The sequence below is a fragment of the Lolium rigidum genome, chromosome 4, assembly GCF_022539505.1.
Source record: "Lolium rigidum isolate FL_2022 chromosome 4, APGP_CSIRO_Lrig_0.1, whole genome shotgun sequence".
NCBI lineage: Eukaryota > Viridiplantae > Streptophyta > Magnoliopsida > Poales > Poaceae > Lolium > Lolium rigidum.
In genome coordinates this window covers 276,247,880-276,269,623 of record NC_061511.1, presented here as the reverse complement: position 1 = coordinate 276,269,623, position 21,744 = coordinate 276,247,880, and the positions used below count along the sequence as shown (strand labels likewise).

Below are 21,744 nucleotides of genomic sequence, written 5' to 3'. Positions count from 1 at the left end.
TAGCAGCCACGGCCTCGTGAGCTTGCTGAAGTGCAATTTTTTCGGCTTCAGATGACTTACGAGACTTCTCCAACATCACAAGTGTTTGTTTCTTTGCATACTGAAGTTGCTGCCGAAGTTCATCTAATTCTTGCGGCAAGGAATCTTCGGCAGGTGTAGTATCAGCAAGAGCTCTCCTTGAGCGAGAAGAAGAAGGCGGAATATTGGAAGGACCAGGAGCTGGCGTATAATTGTCAAAAATTAACTGGGAAAAAGAAATATTTCGACATCAATCACTGAGTAAAGATAGATCTCCATTCATTCCCATAATATATACATGTCTATTACAAAAGAAGGACCTTCTAGAGACCTATTGAAGCAGTTATCGCCAAGAACACTACGGCGACAATGCCAAAAGAAAGAGGTACGCTAAAAAGAAAAAGCAAAGAGGCATTCAACTAGACCTCCGGCCTTGATGAGCTAGGAGTTGAAGACGGCTTGATCCCGAGATAGGCCGGGATTTTCTTCGTGTTGGGCTTAGCTGCCTTGATCAACGACTTCCACCTCGATTGTTCTATCTGCTCAGTGTCGCCAACTTTCGCCCAGTCGATAATTTGTCTGGCTATCGGCAACCAAGGCAACGAGTGTTTTCAACGGCGACCTTCATATTCTCATGACGCACCTTCAGCCCAAGATCTTCTGGTGGATTAAAGCACTTGGCCAGGTTAAGGAAAGTTGCGGGTTCCTCTTTCTTTGGGAAGAAATAGGGAAAGAGCCGCGACAGTCCTGCTTTAGCTTGATCAATGCCTTCGCGTGCCTCTGACCCATGAAACTCGAGGAAAGAAAGGGCGTCAAGAAGAGGATCATCGTCGGGATCTTCAAGTTCGAACTCCTGAGCTGTTCTATCTGTCAAGGAAGAAACTTATTGAGCAACAAACGAGTGCAGAAAAGAAAGTACAAAGGATATGAAGTGGTTCAGATACTTACTGAGAAAGCGGCGACTTTGCGTCTTTATACGCTTAAGGATCGCTTCCTCGCGAGCAGATTGTGCAGTTATATGCTCGCTCAGTGAAGTCTCGGCAGCGTGAAGTCTCTTCCTAAGATCTTCGACACTAGCGGCTTCGGCCTTGGCCTTGTCGGCCTCTCGCTCTAGCTTGAACAGACATCTAATTCGGCCTTCTTACGAGCCTCTTCACTTTGCTCTAATTTTTGAGCAAGTGCATTGGCACGCTCGTTGATAGCCGCCAATTTTTCCGCTAAGAAAGATAAAACTTCGTTAAAATATCGACAACAACGGAGTAACGAGTAATGGTAAAAAGAAAGCAGCAAGGCATCACCTTCGCTTTGTTGGCATATTCACGATACCCAATGAATTGAGCACCGATGCGAATAAGCTCTTTGATCATGGGCTGTTAAGAAAAAAAGGGACAAAGCAAGAAAATTTCGGTATGAGAAAAATATAATGGCATTCGAAGCAAACAGAGGAAGTACGAGACAGTGACAAGAGTATGGAGAACTTACATCATCCAAAAGAGGGTTAGAAGAGCTACTCAATTGGAGACTCGGCTCCGGAATTGCTTCAGTCCTTGCCCTTTTTGGCGAAGGGACAAGGGGGCTCGAAGGAGGAGTAGACGCGCCGACGTTCTGTTGAGGAGGCGAGGATTCTTCTCCTTCAACTGGCGGCTCCAAAATAACTAGAGTATGTGACGTACTCGTTCGAGCAGCCACATCCAAAGTTGGTGTTTCTTCATCATCATCACTGTGGAAAAAGAGGTGGCAGCATAAAAAGCAAGGCAAACAAAATTCTTCGAACAGAAAAATAAAAAAAAAAGACAGGGAACTCACGAACTGATGAGACTCTCGAGATATGGGTCATACGCTGCCTTTCGCGGTGAAGGAGCAACTTCTTCGGGTTGGGAGGTCCCGGAATTTTCGACATCACTCCTTTTCCTTTTGTTCTTTGGAGAAACAGCAGGAGGAGGAGATTGTGCTGATGTAGTACCTTCAGAGGCGACATCCTTTTCAATAGATCCCGCAGATTTTCGAGAATCGCGGGTTCATTCACAAAAGAGGGGCCTCCTGGTTGTCATCGGCAATAACGGCCCTTTCCTCGACATCTCCACCTTCGGGAAGAGGAGGAAGGGAAGCCATAGTAGGATGGTCCTGCAGAAAAATAACGACAAAAGAAAAATTAAAGAGATATCAATACAATGAGATGCGAGGAAAGTTCGGAACAAAGTAAAAATTCGAGAAGACAAAATACCTTGGGGAGAGGATTGGCGGAGCTGTATGGTTCCACGCGGCACGAGGAAGGAATAGGATCCCTCTTGCTCAGCGAGGAAATTCTTCGAATCAGTTTCTCCAAGACCTTCACAGAAAGATCATTGGAGAGCCTATTGGCGTCATTTTCACCAAAGATACGTCCAAAGGGGATTTTTGCGAGCCCGAAGAGGCTGCACTCTAATTCTAAGAAAGTAGGCGAGTGATTTGAACGCCGTGACGGTTCTTTGCCTCGAGTATTTTGAAGCCGATGAATACGAGACATAAGTGCTTCGTCGCCTTTTTCTCTTCTTCGGAAGCCTCGGCATCCCAGGAGCGGCGGCGTTGAATTTTGGCACTTCCGTCAAAAGGGACTATGTTGTGTTCCACAGAATTGGCACTTTCTTCGTGTATGTAGAGCCACCTTTTGCGCCATCCTTGGACAGAATCAGGAAATTTGACGTCGAAGTAATCAACGTCAGTTCGGACACAGATAACAACACCGCCTATGTTATAGGTGGCGTTGTGGGAGCCATTGCGGCGGAGGCAGAAAATGCGTTTCCACAAAACCCAGTTAGGAGGGATTCCAAGAAAGCATTCGCATAGCGTGATAAAAATAGAAATATGAAGGATGGAATTGGGGGTCAGCTGGTGCAGCTGAATCCCATAGACATAGAGAAGGCCGCGGAGGAAATCGTGAATTGGGGTAGAAAGGCCACGAATGAGGTGATCAACGAAACTAACCCGGTACTCCATTGGAGGGTTTGGGTAGCTTTCTTCGTCGGGAAAGCGGATGGCGTCCTCTTTCTTCATCGGGCCAAGCCTCTTCGAGCATGTTGACATCTTGGTTGGAGATTTTAGATCTCTCCCATTCAAGATCTTCGGCGGCCATCTTGGATTCTGGAGTATTGTGGCGAGTGAGTCGCGTGCGCGGTGGCATCAACGGCACTGGAAAAGCAATGCTCGTGCGTGCGGAAGATCAAAGAGAGTTGGGCGCAGGGGAAGTTTTTGCAAAGGGGAACAGATGTGCGGCGCAAGCGAAGGAGTGGACCGAGGTTGAAGAAAGGTTTATATAGGAATCGGGAGAAGCAATGCACCGTTGGATGAAGAAATCGTGTGGTGAAAAAAGATCTTGTAGATAAAAGGGTAAAAAGGTATTTTTACTGAGATGGAATGGAACGAGGCGTTACCGTACGTGCGCCAGGAAAAGCGGAGGACGTGTGTCCCCCACTTGCACGACGTGTCAACGTGGTGGAAACAATGGACCCACAAGGCAGAAAAATCCCGACTATTAATAGAGATGAAGAGAATTTGACTAAGGGAAGCGTGTCGACACGAAAAATAAAAAAAAGAGAAGATTGGCGATAGGAGAAGTTATTTCAATACTTCGGGAGCCTTTGGTCACATACAAGTTTTTGCCCAAATGCTCGGGGGCTACTTCGATAAAAGTAAAATTTCGACTATGACAATATAGAAAATGTTGAGCCTACAACCAAGCACAAGTTCTTGGCTGTAGCCTCGGGGGCTACTCCCATCGAGAGCGCTGTTCGCGCACCCGAGAGATTAAAAGAAGATTATATTGGGAGATAATGACAATATAGCGACAAGGTGGACTAAAATGTTGAGCCTACAACCAAGCACAAGTTCTTGGCTGTAGCCTCGGGGGCTACTCCCATCGGGAACGCTGTTCGCGTGCCCGATGAAATTAAAAAAGAAAAAAGAAAGAAAAGCAAGGGAATATATTTCGAGTTATAATTAACTCTACATATACTCCCATCGGGAAAGCAATATAAGTCATATTTGACTCGATAAAATGTGCCATTCCAACAGCCGGAAAAGCACTCGACAATATATTCTCAGAACGCCAAAGTTGCGATCAATTTCCGAATGCCGCAAATTTGCGAAGGTAAGACCCCGGATCCGTTCTGCCGGGCGTGGCATCGCCTAAGACTGCGCTCTGCTACTTTTATCCGTATCAACAGATACGAAGAAAAATCCTAACGGACGCGTTAGGTACTCGATAAATTTGACCGGGACTCGACAGAATGGTAAGACCTTAAGCGGCACTCGTCGAAGTTTGCACCAGGTATCCCGAGATCATGTCCAGGGACGTGATCTTGAAGTAGGTTTTTGCGGATTGCCACTAGAGCGGTTAACTAGTACCCGATCCGTCGGATGAACTAGCCCCAACTACCATTATCCCTGTACAATATAGAAATTTATATGAAGAAATATAGAAAAGTCTAAGTTGTCGAATAAAAATAAACAGTGGAGATTTTCCCTGATTCTACGATTCAAGCAAAATCTCGGGGGCTACTGACATAGGCATCCCAAAATGGGCTTGCCGAAGATAGTACCCGGGGTTTATTGAAGGCCCATTATCCGAAGAATAAGAAGATTCGGGAGCCCAAGATATATTAAGGAAAGTTAGAGTTGTAATAAGAAGTGCTATTTGTAATCTGGCGGGATGAGTTAGAAACCGTCCCGGATTCTGTAACTTGTACGAAACGAAACCCTCGGCTCCACCTCCTATATAAAGGGGGAGTCGAGGGACGAAGAGATCATCGAATCATTGTTCACAAACCCTAGTTTTCATAATCGTCGAGTACTTTTCGGCTGAAACCTTCGAGATCTACTTACCCTCTACTTCTAACCAAACCCTAGCCTATAATCCATAGGCATTGACAAGTTGATACCTTGTCACTTAGCTTCCCGCATATCTTCATCATTCAATTCAATTAAACCCCTCTTCTTCAATATTGGCGTTGGAGTTGGTTCAGGTGCTTCCCAATCATCATGATTCCGGCTTATTCTAGCCAATAAATCTTCAGCTTCTTCTGGAGTTCTTTTCCCGAAAACACAACCAAGCACAACTATCCAAATATGCTCTAGATTCAATGGTTAGTCCACTATAAAATATATCAAGTAGATCATTCTTTTCTAAATCATGTCCAGGTCGAGCTCTGATAAGAGAACAAAATCTTGCCCATGCCGTAGGCAATTTCTCTTCATCTCCCTGATCAAATCTGTAAATTCTCTGTAAAGCAGCATGTTGAGCACTAGCAGGAAAGTATTTTCGGAAGAAAACATCACGCAACTCAGTTGGATTTTTAATAGAACCAGGAGGCAAATTATTATACCAAGTTTTAGCGTCATCCTTTAATGAGAAAGGAAAAAATTTAGCGACAAAGTAAGTACGCATCTTGATATCATCAGAAAATAAGCTACTCATAGAAGAAAGTTCAATCATGTGTTCTACAGCACTTTCTTTTTCAGTACCACAAAAGGGTGTTTTCTCTACAATAGCTATATGAGATAGATCAAGAGAAAAATCATAATCTTTATCCTTAATGCATATAGGAGATGTGGCAAATTCGGGATCGGGAGATAGCTTATGTCTAACAGTATATTGTGCGAGAAACTTTTTAATGTTTCTTGTATCAGTAATAGAATTGCATTTATCAATAAAATCATCATTAAGCTCCACATAATCTTCATCAGGATCATCACTAGAATAATCAAGTTCAAGTGAATTAACAGGTGTAGTGGCATTTTCATCAGGAGTTCCAGCATTTTCAATTTGTCTAGACCTAGCAATTGTAGCATCTAGAAAGGATCCCAACAAACCACTATCATCAAGCACAGCAGAAACATTATCAATATTATGAGAGTTTTCAGATTCAGCAGACGTACCAGCTTGTGGCGGTGAAACAAGTTGACTTATCACAGATGGTGAATCAAGTGTAGCAGAGGTACTCAGAGTTGTACCTTTTCTTGTAGTGGATGGTAATATGGCGACTTTAGAATCGCGAGCTTTACCCATGATGGAGAATTTGCAGCGAACAATATCAATCCAAGTGAACTTCCAAATAAAGCTATGCTCCCCGGCAACGGCGCCAGAAAACGGTCTTGATAACCCACAAGTATAGGGGATCGCAGCAGTCTTCGAGGGTAGTATAACCCAATTTATTGATTCGACACAAGGGGAGACAAAGAACACTTGAAAGCCTTAACAGCGGAGTTGTCAATTCAGCTGCACCTGGAAACAGACTTTCTCTCAAGAGTTTATCAGTAGTAACAATTTTATAACAGTAGCAGTAGTGAAATAACAGCAGCAGAGTAACAGAGACAGCAGTAGTGATTATAGTAAACGGCAGGATTAAAATACTGTAGGCACGGGGACGGATGACGGGCGTTGCATGGATGAGAGAAACTCATGTAACAATCATAGCAGGGCATTTGCAGATAATAATAAAACGGTGTCCAAGTACAAAGTAATCAATAGGCATGTGTTCCAATTATAGTCGTACGTGCTCGCAATGAGAAACTTGCACAACATCTTTTGTCCTACCAGCCGGTGGCAGCCGGGCCTCAAGGGAAACTACTAGATATTAAGGTACTCCTTTTAATAGAGTACCGGAGCAAAGCATTAACACTTCGTGAACACATGTGATCCTCACATCACTACCATCCCCTCCGGTTGTCCCGATTCTTGTCACTTCGGGGCCATTGGTTCCGGACAGCGACATGTGTATACAACTTGCAGGTAAGATCATAAACAATGAATATCATGATGAAGCAATAACATGTTCAGATCTGAGATCATGGCACTCGGGCCCTAGTGACAAGCATTAAGCATAGCAAGTTGCAACAATATCATCAAAGTACCAATTACGGACACTAGGCACTATGTCCTAACAATCTTATGCTATTACATGACCAATCTCATCCAATCCCTACCATCCCCTTCGGCCTACAGCGGGGGAATTACTCACACATGGATGGGGGAAACATGACTGGTTGATGGAGAGGCGTTGGCGTTGATGATGGCGATGATCTCCTCCAATTCCCCGTCCCGGCGGAGTGCCAGAACGGAGACTTCTGGCTCCCGCGACGGAGTTTCGCGATGTGGCGGCATTCTGGAGGCTTTCTGGCGACTTCGACTTCTCTCCGTACGTTTTTAGGTCGAAGGCAATTTATAGTCCGAAGGAGGGCGTCGGAGGCCGGCCGAGGGGGCCACACCATAGGGCCGCACGGGCCCCCCCTAGGCCGCGCCGCCTTATGGTGTGGGGCCCTCGGGCCTCCACCTTACTTGTCCTTCTGGCTCCGTCAGTATTCTGGGAAAATAGGGCCTTCGCATAAATTCCGAGGATTTTCCCGAAAGTTGGATTTCCGCACAAAAACGAGACACTGTAACAGTTCACTGAAAACAGCGTTAGTCCGTGTTAGTTGTATCCAAAATACACAAATTAGAGGCAAAACAATAGCAAAAGTGTTCGGGAAAGTAGATACGTTTTGGACGTATCAGTGACTAGAATTTAACAAGATTTCAGCCATAGGTGCACTAGGAGGTACCCTTAGTTATACGCGTTGGTATAACATGTATTTTTTCTTCCTAAACTAGATACTTAGAGAGTGATTACTTATCTTTGCTCTTACTCTTGTAGACATGCCAATGGGTAGTACTTTACCTTCTCCCCCTCCATACATTTGGGATCGTTACAATATTTTTTACCAAAGCCTGTATACAAATAAAGAAACCCCAATACCTCCATTCATCCCAAGTTTCCTGCTCCCTCACAAACAACTCCTAATTCTGAAGTTCAGCCTACAATTGAGATGAACTAAGCCAAGGGTGTGGCCTGGAGTGTCGTCAGCAGTGCCTATGCTGGGATAATCTAATTTGTTGATTTGTACCGATGGACTGACATTTAGCTAGCACTAATAAGTAGCAGCTTGATTTTCTGTTGTACATAGTGGTGAGTTTGAGAAGTGAATGAACTGATGGCAACATATCCACTACTAAAGTCTGTCCCGTTGAAATAGTTTGTATCAGAGTTACAGCTGAGTTTCCTGTGTTGTTGCATGATCACAAATTTTCCCGTGCCTTGTAAATTAAGCCGTAGCAACACATGGGTATATTTCCTATAAGCTTAAAAAATCCTAGGAAACTGAGATGTCACTATTACTTCCCGTGTAAAACATTTGGTTTTCTTTTGAAATCTTCCTCTTTTCTTTTGTAGGGTGTCAAAATGTTTTGAAGCAGCACGAAAGGCAGATCTGCTGTGGTGGAGACATGAAAGGTGAGAGTGGCCGGCGAAGTGAAGGAAGATCGTTATCGAGGTTGCCAGTAGTGTCACGTTAGTTCAGATAATGCAAATTTCCAATGATATATTACATATGTTCATGTCTATTTTCTCATGTTATATCAAATGATACTGGCTAAGATTATAGAAATGTGCACTTTTTGTAAGAGGAACATGTGTGCTTCAAGATGCTTTGGTTTAATCAAGCAATGTTGTAAAGATCATTTGAACAGCTTAACATATTCAGAAAATATTCATATCTTAAACAAAAAGGCAGTTGACAAACTCCGCATAGGGAGGGAAATTCCTGATGTAGCATGGATGTATATTGTTCAAATGAGTGTTGTAAGTACCAGTTAAATGCACACTCGCCTCATTGTTGTTTGTTTATACATATGTTGTTCTCACTCTATCTATGTACAAACAACAAGTTCCTGAGAACAAGCGGCGTGCGTCTACATGGAAAAGCGCCGCATAGTAAGGCACAATGCTGGGATAGCTACTACTTTCAGATTGCGTAGATTAGTAGCTGGCGCGGGAATTGAGTCAGTCTTTCCACTGTAAGTAACACCAAATATGTGCTTCCCTCTTTCATTTTCATGTTAATACTGCTTTGTTTCTGATCTTTCCATGTGGACATTGGAATTTCTTCTTAGTTCGGCGTTATTGTATTTCTGTGAGAAAAACGAAATGTGAGTTCCAGTTGCTTTATTTTAAGGAAACTAAATGGACATCCCTTCCATTTTATTTGATAGTTACCTCGTTTCCCATACCATTGTTTCTTGCGAAAGAGACACAGCACCAACAATTTAGAGCTTGAGCAACTGGAGCATGGGAGCTTCCCATTTTATATTTCTTAGACATTTTGTAGTGAAAGGCAACCTACATGAGCCGGTGAGTTTTTTTATACAAAAAGCAACCTACATGATATTTATTTGTATCATGGAGTGTATTGGTCCAAAGAAGATTTATTTGTTTCATTTTTTCTTTATTTTTTTTTGTAAATAAGTTTTAGCATGGAACATTTCAGGTTTTGGTCATACTTCTTCGAACAATCAAAAAAGTTACTCATCTTAAGTTCGAGGTGTGAGGTATTAAAGCGAGACACCATACAATATTGTTCACATAGATATAGATCTTCTATAAAGTTTGAAAAAATCTAGGAAAATAGATACCACTATTACTTCCAGTGTTACAACATTTGGTTTTGTTTTGAAACCTTCCTGTTTTGTTTTGTAGGGTGTTAAAAAATTTGGAAGTTGTAGGAAGGATGGACCGGTGTGGTGTGCCGAAGGCGGATCCGCTGTCACTGGTGGAGAGACTAAGGTGAGTGGTCTCCGAAGTGAAGGAAGATCATCATCTAGGTTGCCAAGCAGCAGTAGTGTCCCATGTTCTTTTGCCAGCTCGAGACTGGTCTCAATGCGTGGCCAGGTGACTACACACATTTGTGCTTTTCCTTTTCGTTGCTGATGTCTTTAACTCTGTCGTTATGCTAAAACCATGAGGTGCTCAGTTTCCATTTGATGCTTTGGTGGAAAGTGGAAACTCCTACAATTTTAGTTTAGATAATGCAAATTCCCAATGATACCATGTAATTTTCATGTGTTCAATTTTTTTTCTCATGTTATTCAGATAGATAGACTGATTAATATTATGGCAATATGCACTTTTTTGGCAATAAATAGGTGGTATGAGTTATATTTTTCTCATTCAAAAATTGTTGCATGCGTTTAGAAACTGAAAGACATGTTCAGATATTTAGATAAGAATCTGAAAGAAAATCATTCATAACATTGTTCTGTTGAGATGTATACCTTTCTTTCATATGCATCGATACCACTTTGATGTACCATGTATATGTTGATTTTGCTGACCAAGGATGACCTGCATGTCATGAGTCAGATGAAAAGTCACAATCTAAACAATTTGCTAAACGGCTTGATAATAAATTACACGAGGGACTCTGATTAAACGCGAAGAGGAAAAATTATAGGAAAATGTGAAGATAATATTTTTGATTTTGTGTTCTAAAATGGTTTTAAGATGGCCGTCTTCAAGATGCCCCCTTCAGAAAGCAGTAGTAGTTCCAAATATACTAAAGCTTGTAAATCATTAATTTAAGATCAGTCCATTACTCAGAGTACAAACATTGATCTGATCTTGAGTTGTTATGATCAGTATTATATGCCAATGAACAGAATTGACCGGGTACATGCTGCAAGGATGTTGTAACATTTTCTTCTTCATTGTTAAATTTTCTTTTCTAAATAATTATTTTTAGAAGAACCTAGAACACTTCTTCATCTATACTGTGCAGAGATGCCGTACAGAGCTCGTTTCTGGCCGCCGGCACCTGGGGTGGCACCCTGGACGAGTCTTGGAGTTCGTCTCAGTTCATCTCTCGCATGATAGAGGACGCGTTGAAGCAGCAGTTTCGGCTCCAGCGTGCCATGCACGGCCTTCATCAACAATCTGGAGGTTTGTTAATTGCCATGCACCATCATGTACTGAGGTACAGTTGAGCAAACTCCGCTACAAAATGTTGTTGCCTTCCTGGATCATATCATTATGCTGGGCTAAGCTGTACTTGACTACTCAATACTTGCTTCGATTTAAATTGGTGTAATTTTTTTATTTCACAGTTCTTTTTTGTGCCTCTCTAATACGCCGTGGTTCCTGTTTGGCCCAATTTCATGATTGCTCCATATATCTGAAATTATTGGACCAAGCATACATGGATCTATTTTTTCTAGGAGCAGATTTGAACATCTGATAATTTCGAAAATTACTGATAGAACTTGCCATGTTGTTCATTTCCCTATCGGTTTAGACATGAAAGAAATTGAGCAAAAATATGGAAAATAAGAAGAGACCACCCTTGAACCTGTATATGCACCTTTACCCATATTTTAAATTAACCTTGAAGTTTAGATAATGGTGTGTGCTACATATTGATATATTTGTTGTCTCTCTACAATGTTGACAAGCATGATTATGAACTTTTCAGAGTAGGAGAAGAGGGCTTGCCATATATTTTCCAAATTAATTTATTTTTCTTTTGTGAAAAATATACATTCCTGCTGTAATGTAAGAAACGGACCTTCAAGAATCTGAATGCCATATGTAAATCAGATTTGTACAATTTTACTTCTTAGTTATCATGTCTAAATATTGTGTAGAGAACCCTCTGATATACTCCCTTCAATCCGATCAGATCGACTTGGAGCATATGCAAAGCTAGCCTATATAGTTTTACTGAAATAATTATTTGCCGAGTGTGTAAATTGTGTACAGTATTCAAAATTGTGGTGTAGATTTTCTATGTTGCAGTAGTTTATGTTCCCATGTGGCGACTATTACTCTAAATATATTGTTGTACTTGTCTTGAGACCAAGTTATGTGTCATCTTTTTTATGGTGTTCAGTGATGATTGATGTTTATATTTTAGCATTTTTTGTCTTTTACATGTTTGTTACCCGTGTCACGCTGTCTCGTTATGATGGTCCAGAAAACAGATGTGGACCAAAATAGTAATAAGAAGACCTAGAACATGAAACCATGCAGATACAATGTTGTCTTGTTATTGCCTTCGGTATTATCATGATGTAGTATATTATGATATTTTTGATTTGTTTTAAATTTCAAAATTATATATGTACATTGAGAAATGAAATTTGAGGACCCGTGGCAACGCACGGGCATTTGTACTAGTAATCTATAATAATATATTGAAGTTGGTCGTTTGTCACTCACGTATTTGATTGTTGTTATTGGAGTTATCATGTATGTCCAATCTAATTTCACGGTCTTCGCTTGGTCCGATCACTTTTCCACTCCCCGTGTATGATATATGGCATTAAAAAAGATTCTCAATCAATTAGCCATAATGGCATTTCCTTTTTCTACATCCAATTAGCCGTAATAAGGCAAGTCATACAAAAAAATGATATCATCAAATATTAGTTGCCAATCACGCACAATCACAACATTTACTCTCCGCCCACAATCATGCACCCCCTCCTACACGCCCTCCGCCCACGGTCGTCGCCTCGGAGTTTCACAGCGCCCGCAGTCGCACCAGCTCCTTGTCGTTATTGTGCACGAGCCTTAGATCGATGGCCGGCGGTGGATGAATCGTGGCTCTTCTGCCTTCTCATTTCATCCTCTCTTTGCTTTCCCCTTCCCAAATATTGATTCACGCAAGGAGGAGTTTGTTTCGGATTGGATATGGGACGGGCGGTCCAGATGCATCTCCTAGTCCAGCGGCGACGTGCAGCTTGGAATACGATGCGAACATAAGTGATGCAGAGAATCGTTAAATCATGCCAAAAAAAAAAACTTAAGCATTCAAAGTTTCAAACAAGCCAATAAATTTGTTCCCTAATTTTAGCGTGGTCCTCGATTTACTATGAAATAGGGGAAGGTCAAACCTTGGAACCTCCTCGAAAGCATGAAGAGATTACATGGTCGCGAATATTGCGAAGAGCGGCTTTGGAAGTTCGATTTGACAAGGTCATATGATGGGCATGTGGGATTAGGTTATGCACATCAACCCTAAAACGGAAATTTCATATTAGTCGGAAACGAAATTTTCATTTCCGCGCCTATTCCACTAGAAAACATTGTTCCGTTTTGTTTCCGTTTCTGATGAGGACATCCCTACTACACAACTACCTCCGTCATTGCAAGATGAAGATGAAGCTGCTGTAAAGCTCAAGTCCAATGAAGTTCGGATTGGACCAATTACAAGAGCTCGTGCGAAGCTACTTAAACAACAGGTGAACTTGTTCCTAAACGATACTTTGATTGATGAGAACTTTATACTACCCAAGTCATGTTACTTATGTATCATCAGGTATGAAGAGGAGACAAGCATCGCACGAGGAGAGGAGGAGCAACTGGACGTGAAGATGGACGTGAAGCTGGACATGGAGCTGGACATGAAGAGATCTCATGGACGCGCGAGGGAGGAGAGGGAGGCATGCGTGAGAGGAGAAGACAAAGTCCAGGACGGCCCAGCACCCGGTCAGACCGGCCGCCACGCCGGCGCGCCCGGTCCCTGGCCCGGTCCAACCGGGCGGTCCGCCGGATCCGCCCCGGCGCCGACCGAACGCCACGCTGATGCCAACCGGGCTGGTTACTGCAGAGCAATTCCCGTGCCCGGTCAGCACCCGGTCCCTAGCCCGGTTTGAACCGGCCAGCCCGGTCCCAGGCCCGGCCGACCGGCCCCCACACCGGCCGTGTCCGAGTCTATCTCGACCAGATCTATTATGGGTCGATTATTTTTGTATCTTTTCGACCGGAGGTAACAGGGGAAGTCAAAAAAATAATGTCGAGCACATCTATTCTATAGACAAGTAGTACCTGTGCACACAACGATTTTAAATTGAGATGGAAGGATTTCCATCTTGCACACATGCGTGCTTTTCCAGTGTCTATGCAGTCATTCGGTTCAACAGCAGAAATAAGCAAACATCAGCAATAATAGATCGAGGGGAAGAAGAGATAGCTTACAGGCAGCAGCTAGTTGAGGATGTAGCCGGGAGCAGCATATCGAAGAGGTGGCCGGCGGGAGCTCGTGGACATCGCCACGGACATCAGCTTTGGGATGTGTCGCCGGAAGTCGCCGGTAGCGGCTTCGGGTGGACGCCGGCAAAAGCAGCTCGAGGCAATCGATCGTTGGCTCTTCGTCATGGCACCAGCCGCGGCTGCTGCCGAGCACCACCATCGCTCCATTTTGGGGTCCCCGCGGCCCCAGTACCACGAGTCGAGGAGCTCCGCTGTCTCCCCTGCCATGGGAGCTCGCCGTCGCTCGGCCGGCCATAGGACGAGCGTGACCACGGCGGCCGGCCAGCCGGCGTGGATCCTGGCAGCTCGCTCGTGGGATGGTGCTCTCCCTACTGGTCACTAGGAAGAGGAATGGGGAATACCACTGGTTGACCGACCAACTGAGTGGGGATTTGATTCGTTTTGTTCATCGATTCAATCCAGCCAGACTAGTTCCAGCCACATACATATAACTACGGTATTCACAAAGTATTTTGGAGTAAAAAAATTTAATAGAGCTATAAAGGGAGAAATAGGGCAAATTATAAAGAAATAAGTGTAATGTGTGGCAAATAGTAAAAGTCAATGTAATATGTGGCAAATTATAAAGATCCGATGTAATGTGTGGCAAATTATAAAATATCCCCACATTCCCCTCCCTCTACTCCTCCACCGACACGCACACCACGAAACACACAGACCGTCTAAAAGAAAACTACTATTAGGTGTCATCGTCATCGCTCCTCGAACAAGGCACTTCGACTTCACTTGAACATACGCTGAAACTCATGCCGCCACAACAGCCGGCCACTCATCTCAATGGCTCAACAACTCTGACTCCAGCGGCGAAAATTGCAGGGAAGAACTCCGAGCATAGGCGTACACCTATCTCCGTCCATGGCTCCATCATCACTGCAAAAGCTCCGCCTCCGCGGTAGCTCCATTTTCCCATAAAGACAAGGCTAGGCACGAGACACCCCTCTTAAACGTACAAGAAACCGACTACCAAAATTCAGCAGCAACCTAACTCCGTTGGCCACCGCCATGGTTGCGAAGCAAGACACCATAAAAAGGAGATCAGTCTCGCACCGCTATCCGCTGGTCCCTATGCCTGATGCATGGCTTTTTTTAGAGGTCTTGGCTTCATGTTGCCTCCTTTTTCTCTGCATCGGATTATGTTGAGTCGCATAACATCGGTGGCGTAAATCCAACGAATGAAAGTTGAACTGAACCGAGTTAACATTATAGAATTATTAGTAGAAGTTGAAAACAGATCACTTAAATGAACACGAGCATTGACCGAGCGTTAATCTGCACGAGGATATTTTTTGAGAGAAAATCAAGATTTGATTTGCTGCCAGAGCTTACCGCCCTGTATCTCTGCACGAGGATGCTATATTTAGCAGAGTTGACAATGTGAAAGGAGTTGACTCAACCACTGAAAGCAGGAAGTAAGCATTGGCTGGGCCTTGCGCAGAGCGTGTAATGATATCTTTAATCTGCTCACGATATTATATGGGCTGGGCACATTTAGCAAAGCTTTTCCGGTTAAGTTATGCTGTTAGGGCAGCTACAGTGTATGTCAAATAGGGGTTCCAAATCATAAATTTGGCTTTCAGCATTGGTTTCCTACATCGTGAAGGACATTGCCGTAGCCAAAAATTATGGCGTGGGAGCAAGTAGCCGCTCCTACAGCCAAATTTCCCCTCTCTTTCTAGTGTCTCTTTTTGTTGTGGGCCATGGAAAATTAAGGCGAGAGAACATAGATATTTTTGGCAATATACACACTGTTGAGAAACTTAGGCATTTAAACTATTGTTCATTACGTGTCATAATTGGCTTTTGGCAACACTGTGATTGCTCTTAGGGGTGTACGCTGAAATTGGTTTCAAATCCGTTCTAAGATATCCATATCCGATTTTGAAGAATCCGACGGATAAGGATATCCGATTCCGAACTTGCTCCGGATACAGTATATGATATGGGTTATCCAAAATTTAATTAGGATTATCCGAAGATTTTAAACTGAATAATTCGATTTTGAGTCAAAAGCCAAGACCAATCACACAAGGTTAGTAGCTATTGAGTTACCAAATTCATTTGGTGAGCATATTTAGATACAAATATCTTCCACTGGTACATTAATGGTTTACGGATTTAGTTTTCTATTTATGCTATCTTGTCAATGTTTAAGTTTTAGCGTAATTTGTGTCTGTTTTTTATTAACTACACAAGAGCAAAATTTTAAATCCTCTCAAAATTTGTAAGAACTTATTTGACTATTTTTGTTTTTGATCCGGGTCCGATGCGTTTCAATTCGAATCCGTGGTTTGGTATATCCGCATTTGAATCCAAAATGATTAATATCCACTCCGATTCCAATCTGAGAAAAAATATGGTAGGAGTAAAATCCAATGCAATCCGTTTACACTCCTACCAGATGTTTGTTGCGCAGGAACGCACACTACACTACAACAGGTACCCAGATTGCTGGCACCTAAAAGTGCCGCTAATTCTATCAAAAGTGCCGGCAATAGTTTTTGGAGGCAGAAAAAAAAATGATGTATTTAATCCAGTCGAGGTAGGTCTTTGCCGGCACTTTTCAGATAATGCCATTAGTTGTCTTGCGCTTACAGAAATGCCACTAATTACTATTTTCGGCATTTTTTGAAGATGCCGCGAACTCTTTTTGGCGGCATTTTTAAAAGATGCCGTTGAATCTTTTTATCAGCACTTTTGAAAATACCATCGAATCTTTTTGCCGGCACTTTTTAAGATGCCTTCGAATATTTTTGCCGGCACTTTTAAAGATGCCTTCGAATATTTTTGCCGGCACTTTGGAAATATGCCTTCTATTACATTTGGAGGCTGTTTTCAACAATGATGTTAATTATGTTTGTAGGCACTATTGAGGACTGCCAATAATTATTTGCAGGCATTTTTTGAAACTGCCAAAATTCAAAACAAGGCAACAATCATAGTACCTTCATATTGCTTGGCATTCTGATCCAACACAGCGACATGATCATGCATTAAAATTACATGATGCGACCAATATTTGCAAGCAACATTGTGTCAACATGGTCTGAAACCAACATTTGCAAGCAACATGGTGTCAACATGGTCTAGAACGAATATTTCCATGCAGCATCAAAATTACAGAATCTAATTACAGGATCTTTAACCCCGTGCATGGAGTTCAAGCATCTAACTTACAGGACCTGAACTGTACTGCTTCGGAAAAAGACAATGATCCTCACCAAAAAGATAATGCTCCACACAAAGAAGATGCAGGTATACTTCCAGTCACAGCACTTCCAGTAATTTATCCTGACAAAAAACAGAGTAAAGCTTCCAATAATGCAAGTATGCATACACCAAATATGAACACATAGGCAAACAATATTCAGAGATTTGTTGCTCTACATGAACAAAGCAGAACCAATAAATGCCACCAGAAAAGATTAAACAGATATGTTGTTATTTAATTTTGGTTAGAAGATAATATATATTTAAGATTAAGCAGGCTTAACATCCATTCACCTCAACTGTAAATAAAGCCTAACATATCCTTCATGGATAGGTGTTATAATACTACTAACATCTTTGGAATAAGAAATAATTGTTTCAGTTTCGTATCACAAACAATCTCAACTTAAAACCATAGACTGAAACCTAATATTTGAAACATAAAATTTGCTTCATTTGTTTATGGGCCACAGCTTAGGGAAAAACATTACAGAGTTTGCAAGTTGTGACAAAAAAAGACGTGAACACTAACCATATTTTAAAAGCAGGGTGTTTTTAAATCCATATACCTCCTTCGAAGCGTAAGAATTTAGTGGACTGGACTCCACAAATCTCTGTCACTGCTCTCCTATGTCCCTCTGCACCGTACGCGATACGCACAACTTAAATCGCTGAGCTAATAAAAGTACACAAGTACCCTTTGTACCCAAGATATATGACTGCCATATAATTCAAGATGCGATATTCAAATTCAAGTGAACAACCTATACACAAATTGCTCTAGCCTCTTTGAAAAAGAAACCGAGAATAAGGCTGTTGGCAAATGCCTCAGCTCTTTCTTTGTCTACTGTCTTCCTAGCTAGCTCTCAGGTTGTTTGTAGACTGTATATCATGCTGCTCCTGACTATATGAATTCAAGTGAATATCCTTATATTGGCAAATGCACATACGGCAGGTGCATATGTCAAGCGCAAATTAATGAACTTGGAACTGTCTATGATGCAGTTTTACTGATCGAAAGCTGAAGGGCCCCTTGGGCACTAAAAATGCAGGGATGAGAGGTCTCACCGTGGGCGGCGTCGGAGGGCAGACAACTTGGTAGTCCAGGAGAGTATTGAATCTGGATAGACATAGATAAATAGCAATGGTAAATATATTATAAGGGCCTAGGTGCAGTAAGAACACTATCATCTCCAATATTATTCCATGCATCTCTTTTTGTCCCTCCTCTTCGTTTCCCAATATTGTAAATGAAGGCATACTATAATAAATAACCTATGAGAGGATTTCGAAATGTGAAGGCATTGACCTAATTATCTTACATTGACCTAAATATCTTATGTGCTCGAGATATTTTGAACAGAAACCTGCAAATCGAGAACACAGATTAATCTCAGTGGCACCTTGTAATTTTTTGCTTCTCAGTATTTCACATCAAACATATGTATAATGGGTAGAGCTCATCAAGCATCAGATAGATGTATAATTGGTACAGACCATACCGCAAGATATTAGAACGCTGCATCCAGTAACCTGAACCAGCAGTAGAGCTTGCATCCGAAGTTCCAGACCTTCTTTAGACCATAATGTGCATGACACCACAAAGTACTTTACAAGTTCCTAATGAAATGAGACTTAATCAAAGTTATACAAATTAACTTTATACTCACATGTCTAATTTAAATTTAGACTAAAGCACCACATAAGTGCAAATCCTTTATGGCCGTTTGGTTATCGCACTGAAATGAAAATGCAATGGCTCAATAACCTACTCGTTGGTCTGGCAATTATCCGGTGGCATTGACATGACTGTCAATATAAAAGAGGCCAAAGTAAAACTTGAACACAGACGAGGGTTAGAGAGAAACTCATACATAGCTAAAATTCAAGATAGTGAACGAACCATTTTTCAGCCCCTTAAGCATCAAGTACAATAAAAAAAAACATGGGAAATTGCTTAGCTACTAAAGAGGCATAGTGACCACATGCACAGTAATTAACCAAAACATATGGGTGCTAAAAACCTAAGTATCTCAAACATTCAAATACTGAAATAACCACCTAACAGAACTACAAAAGGAATTGGTTGCCTATCCTCAGCTGAGATGAGTGAATTCACATATGTCGTTCTAAGCTGATCATCAATCGTTAAACTGCTCTTCCTTCAAGCTGATGATGAAGGCCCTTAGTGAACAGACCATTTAAGGAAAAGTCCAGTTGTCCCATCATAGGAACAATATATGCATAACTGAGCCACGATTATAGCATTCTACCAAGTACTCGTAAACGTGACACCAAGGATAACTATAGCAATCAACACTAACACGAAAGGTTAAAATCTTATGGATGTCATTAACCTGCAAGCTACCGAAAATAAATCAAACATCACAACCTGACAAGAAGACGGACAGTGAAAGTGATCACATGATCACTAACTAATGGTTTTATCAGCAACGAATAACTACTAAGAAATGCAAATTCAAATCATATTTAGGACCACTGATTTTGAATGGTTTTATCACATCCAAAGAAACACTTTTATGCATCAAGGAAAAACATTGGTAAATAAAAGGTACTAATTGATTATGAAAGCTACCAAAGGTTCACTTTCAGACATGAAAGGTTACAACATTCAGTAATGATACAAGTGCCACTGCCAAATTAATTTTAAATTTTAAACATAATGATCAAACATATAGATTTGTTAACAGAGAAGAAAGTACAAAAAAAAGGTAACGAATTTAGTTTGACCATGTCGTGCGGTAGTATATAGCTCAAGGTAATTATGAAAAATCATTTTAATATAGCAAGGTTCTTATGCTTAGTGGTTATACCTTTTTACAATATATGATCCTTTTTTTTCTCAGAGCGAATAGGAAAAGAATTTTCACTTCGCTTCTGATGCGTAATCTATGAAAGAAAATAAGCAAACACTTACGTCATGCTGCAAGCCTGCAACTTCATGTGTTCTTTTTAGTTCCTACTAAACACAAGCTGGATTAGAATCTGATAAAACTTCGGCTCAAAATGGCTATGTACAATAGTGCCAGTGATACAATGAGCAACTACAAAGCTTATCTAAAGGAAATCAACAACACGTGATGATCCTGAATAAGCTTCATAAGATTACTTCCTACTGAAGACCACTATTAAAATCATCTGAATACAGAAACAAGTTCCCGTCTATTTAGACAAGGCACGTGATACCCATAAAAACTAGTCTAAGAAAACCATGAGAACTACATACTTCAAAACCCATGATCTCTACATTATGAATTCAGCTTGTATGCCTTTCTTATCTGTTGAAATCCTCTCTACATTATGAAATGCACATGTTATAACAGGTTATCAAAATACACCAGGTCAACTTCTTAAATTCGTATCATAAATTGCTTAAGTTATTCCACGAATCCTAATTGGAAAGCTAGACCATCTCAATTACTTGTTCCATTTAGTAGTGCTAGCATCGGACAGAAAAAATAGACCTAACACTTCTCATGTCCTGCAGTTTGGTTCCAAGCACCATACACGTTTGATAGCTTACTAATTACAGAATTAAAACTGGAGCATGTGGACTAACTTAACGAAACTTTAGATCGCAACTAACTTAACCAAGCTACCAAATAACAACGAGCCGCACGAAATAGAAGAGGATACCAGGACTAACCAAACTAATCGGAAACACCATGATCTACAGCAGCAGCAATCCGGCCTAGCAGCGGCAAAGTCCTGTGAGGACCTTGAGGACAGGGATTGAAGACGTGGTCGATGAGGGGAACCTGGAGGTGGTCGTAGGCGTCGGGGTGGAGCAGCCATGGTACTGGAGGTTGGAGCGGGGTCGTAGACAACGTGAGGAGCCGTAGTTGTTGGAGGGAAGCAGCCGGAGGCGCGAGGACGCGGCCACGCCGGCGAAGACGAGCCGCACGGCTAGGGTTTGCCGTGGCGGCGCGCACGGGAGGACAGCAGCGTCGCGGCGGCGAGGAATTGAGGGAGAAGACCCGGGCGGAGCTGTGCCGGCGATCCGCGGCGGAGGAGGCGGCCGGCGACGGTCGGAGCCGTGGGTGGCGGCGGCATCGCAAGGGCGTGAGAGGGGACTCGAGCGAGGTCACCTGCGTGCGGGTAAGATGAGAGAGAAGGAATGGGAGATGGGGTCGGGCTGAGGACTACACGGGCATAATCTAATATTCGGAGGGCTTCTATGCAAACGCTCATCAAAAAATATTGCCGGCACTTTTTGCTAATCAGCCGCTAATTAGCGCTACATTAGCGGCACTTTTCCAGCGTTGCCGTTAATTACCGAAGGACGTGGCTAGCCAGCATCCGGTGCTGGTTGGTCCGGCCCAGCATCCGAGTGCTGGCTGGTCCGGCCCAGCATCCGAGTGCTGGATGGCTTGGGCCAGCATCCGAGTGCTGGATGGCTTGGGCCAGCATCCGGTGCTAGTTTGGCTTCATGGGCACCCGTTTGTCGATCTCCAGACAACAACACGTCCAGACAAACAGCAAAAAGTGCAAAGACAAAAAGCAACCCAAGTCAAAAAAAGGCAGGAGGACCAATGCTATATCTGTACCACCCTCCAACGGGTGTACAGACCACACAAAATTCGACCCCAGACGTCCAGACCAA

At 42.4% G+C, this 21,744-nt stretch overlaps 1 protein-coding gene across 5 annotated transcripts; it reads right to left on the bottom strand.

Annotated features, from left to right (window-relative positions):
* Positions 1-16,920: 16,920 nt before the first annotated feature.
* On the bottom strand, positions 16,921-21,057 carry LOC124707804. 5 transcript variants are annotated; one of them, XR_007004998.1, is made up of 7 exons: positions 20,788-21,057; positions 20,059-20,100; positions 18,623-18,740; positions 18,443-18,487; positions 18,189-18,240; positions 17,690-17,758; positions 16,921-17,201 (listed from the first exon to the last, which is right to left on the bottom strand). XR_007004998.1 is itself a non-coding variant. In XM_047239497.1 (7 exons), the coding sequence occupies exons 1-6, from the start codon at positions 20,806-20,808 to the stop codon at positions 17,738-17,740; spliced, it is 312 nt and encodes a 103-aa protein (XP_047095453.1). In that variant the 5' UTR covers positions 20,809-21,057; the 3' UTR covers positions 16,921-17,201; positions 17,690-17,737. The 5 variants fall into 5 exon arrangements, 3 of the variants coding, with proteins under 3 accessions (XP_047095453.1, XP_047095454.1, XP_047095455.1); XM_047239497.1 differs by having other exon boundaries at positions 18,430-18,487; XM_047239498.1 differs by having other exon boundaries at positions 18,430-18,487; positions 18,623-18,728.
* Positions 21,058-21,744: the final 687 nt, after the last annotated feature.

Excerpts from the sequence above, each read along its gene's own strand:
- LOC124707804 (XM_047239497.1), bottom strand. The coding sequence starts at position 20,808 with ATGGTGTTTCCGATTAGTTTG. Across the intron at positions 18,741-20,058 it reads TTGCAGGCTTGCAGCATGAC|GAACTTGTAAAGTACTTTGT; the intron begins GTAAGTGTTTGC and ends TCATTTCATTAG. Across the intron at positions 18,488-18,622 it reads CAGCGTTCTAATATCTTGCG|GTTTCTGTTCAAAATATCTC; the intron begins GTATGGTCTGTA and ends CTCGATTTGCAG.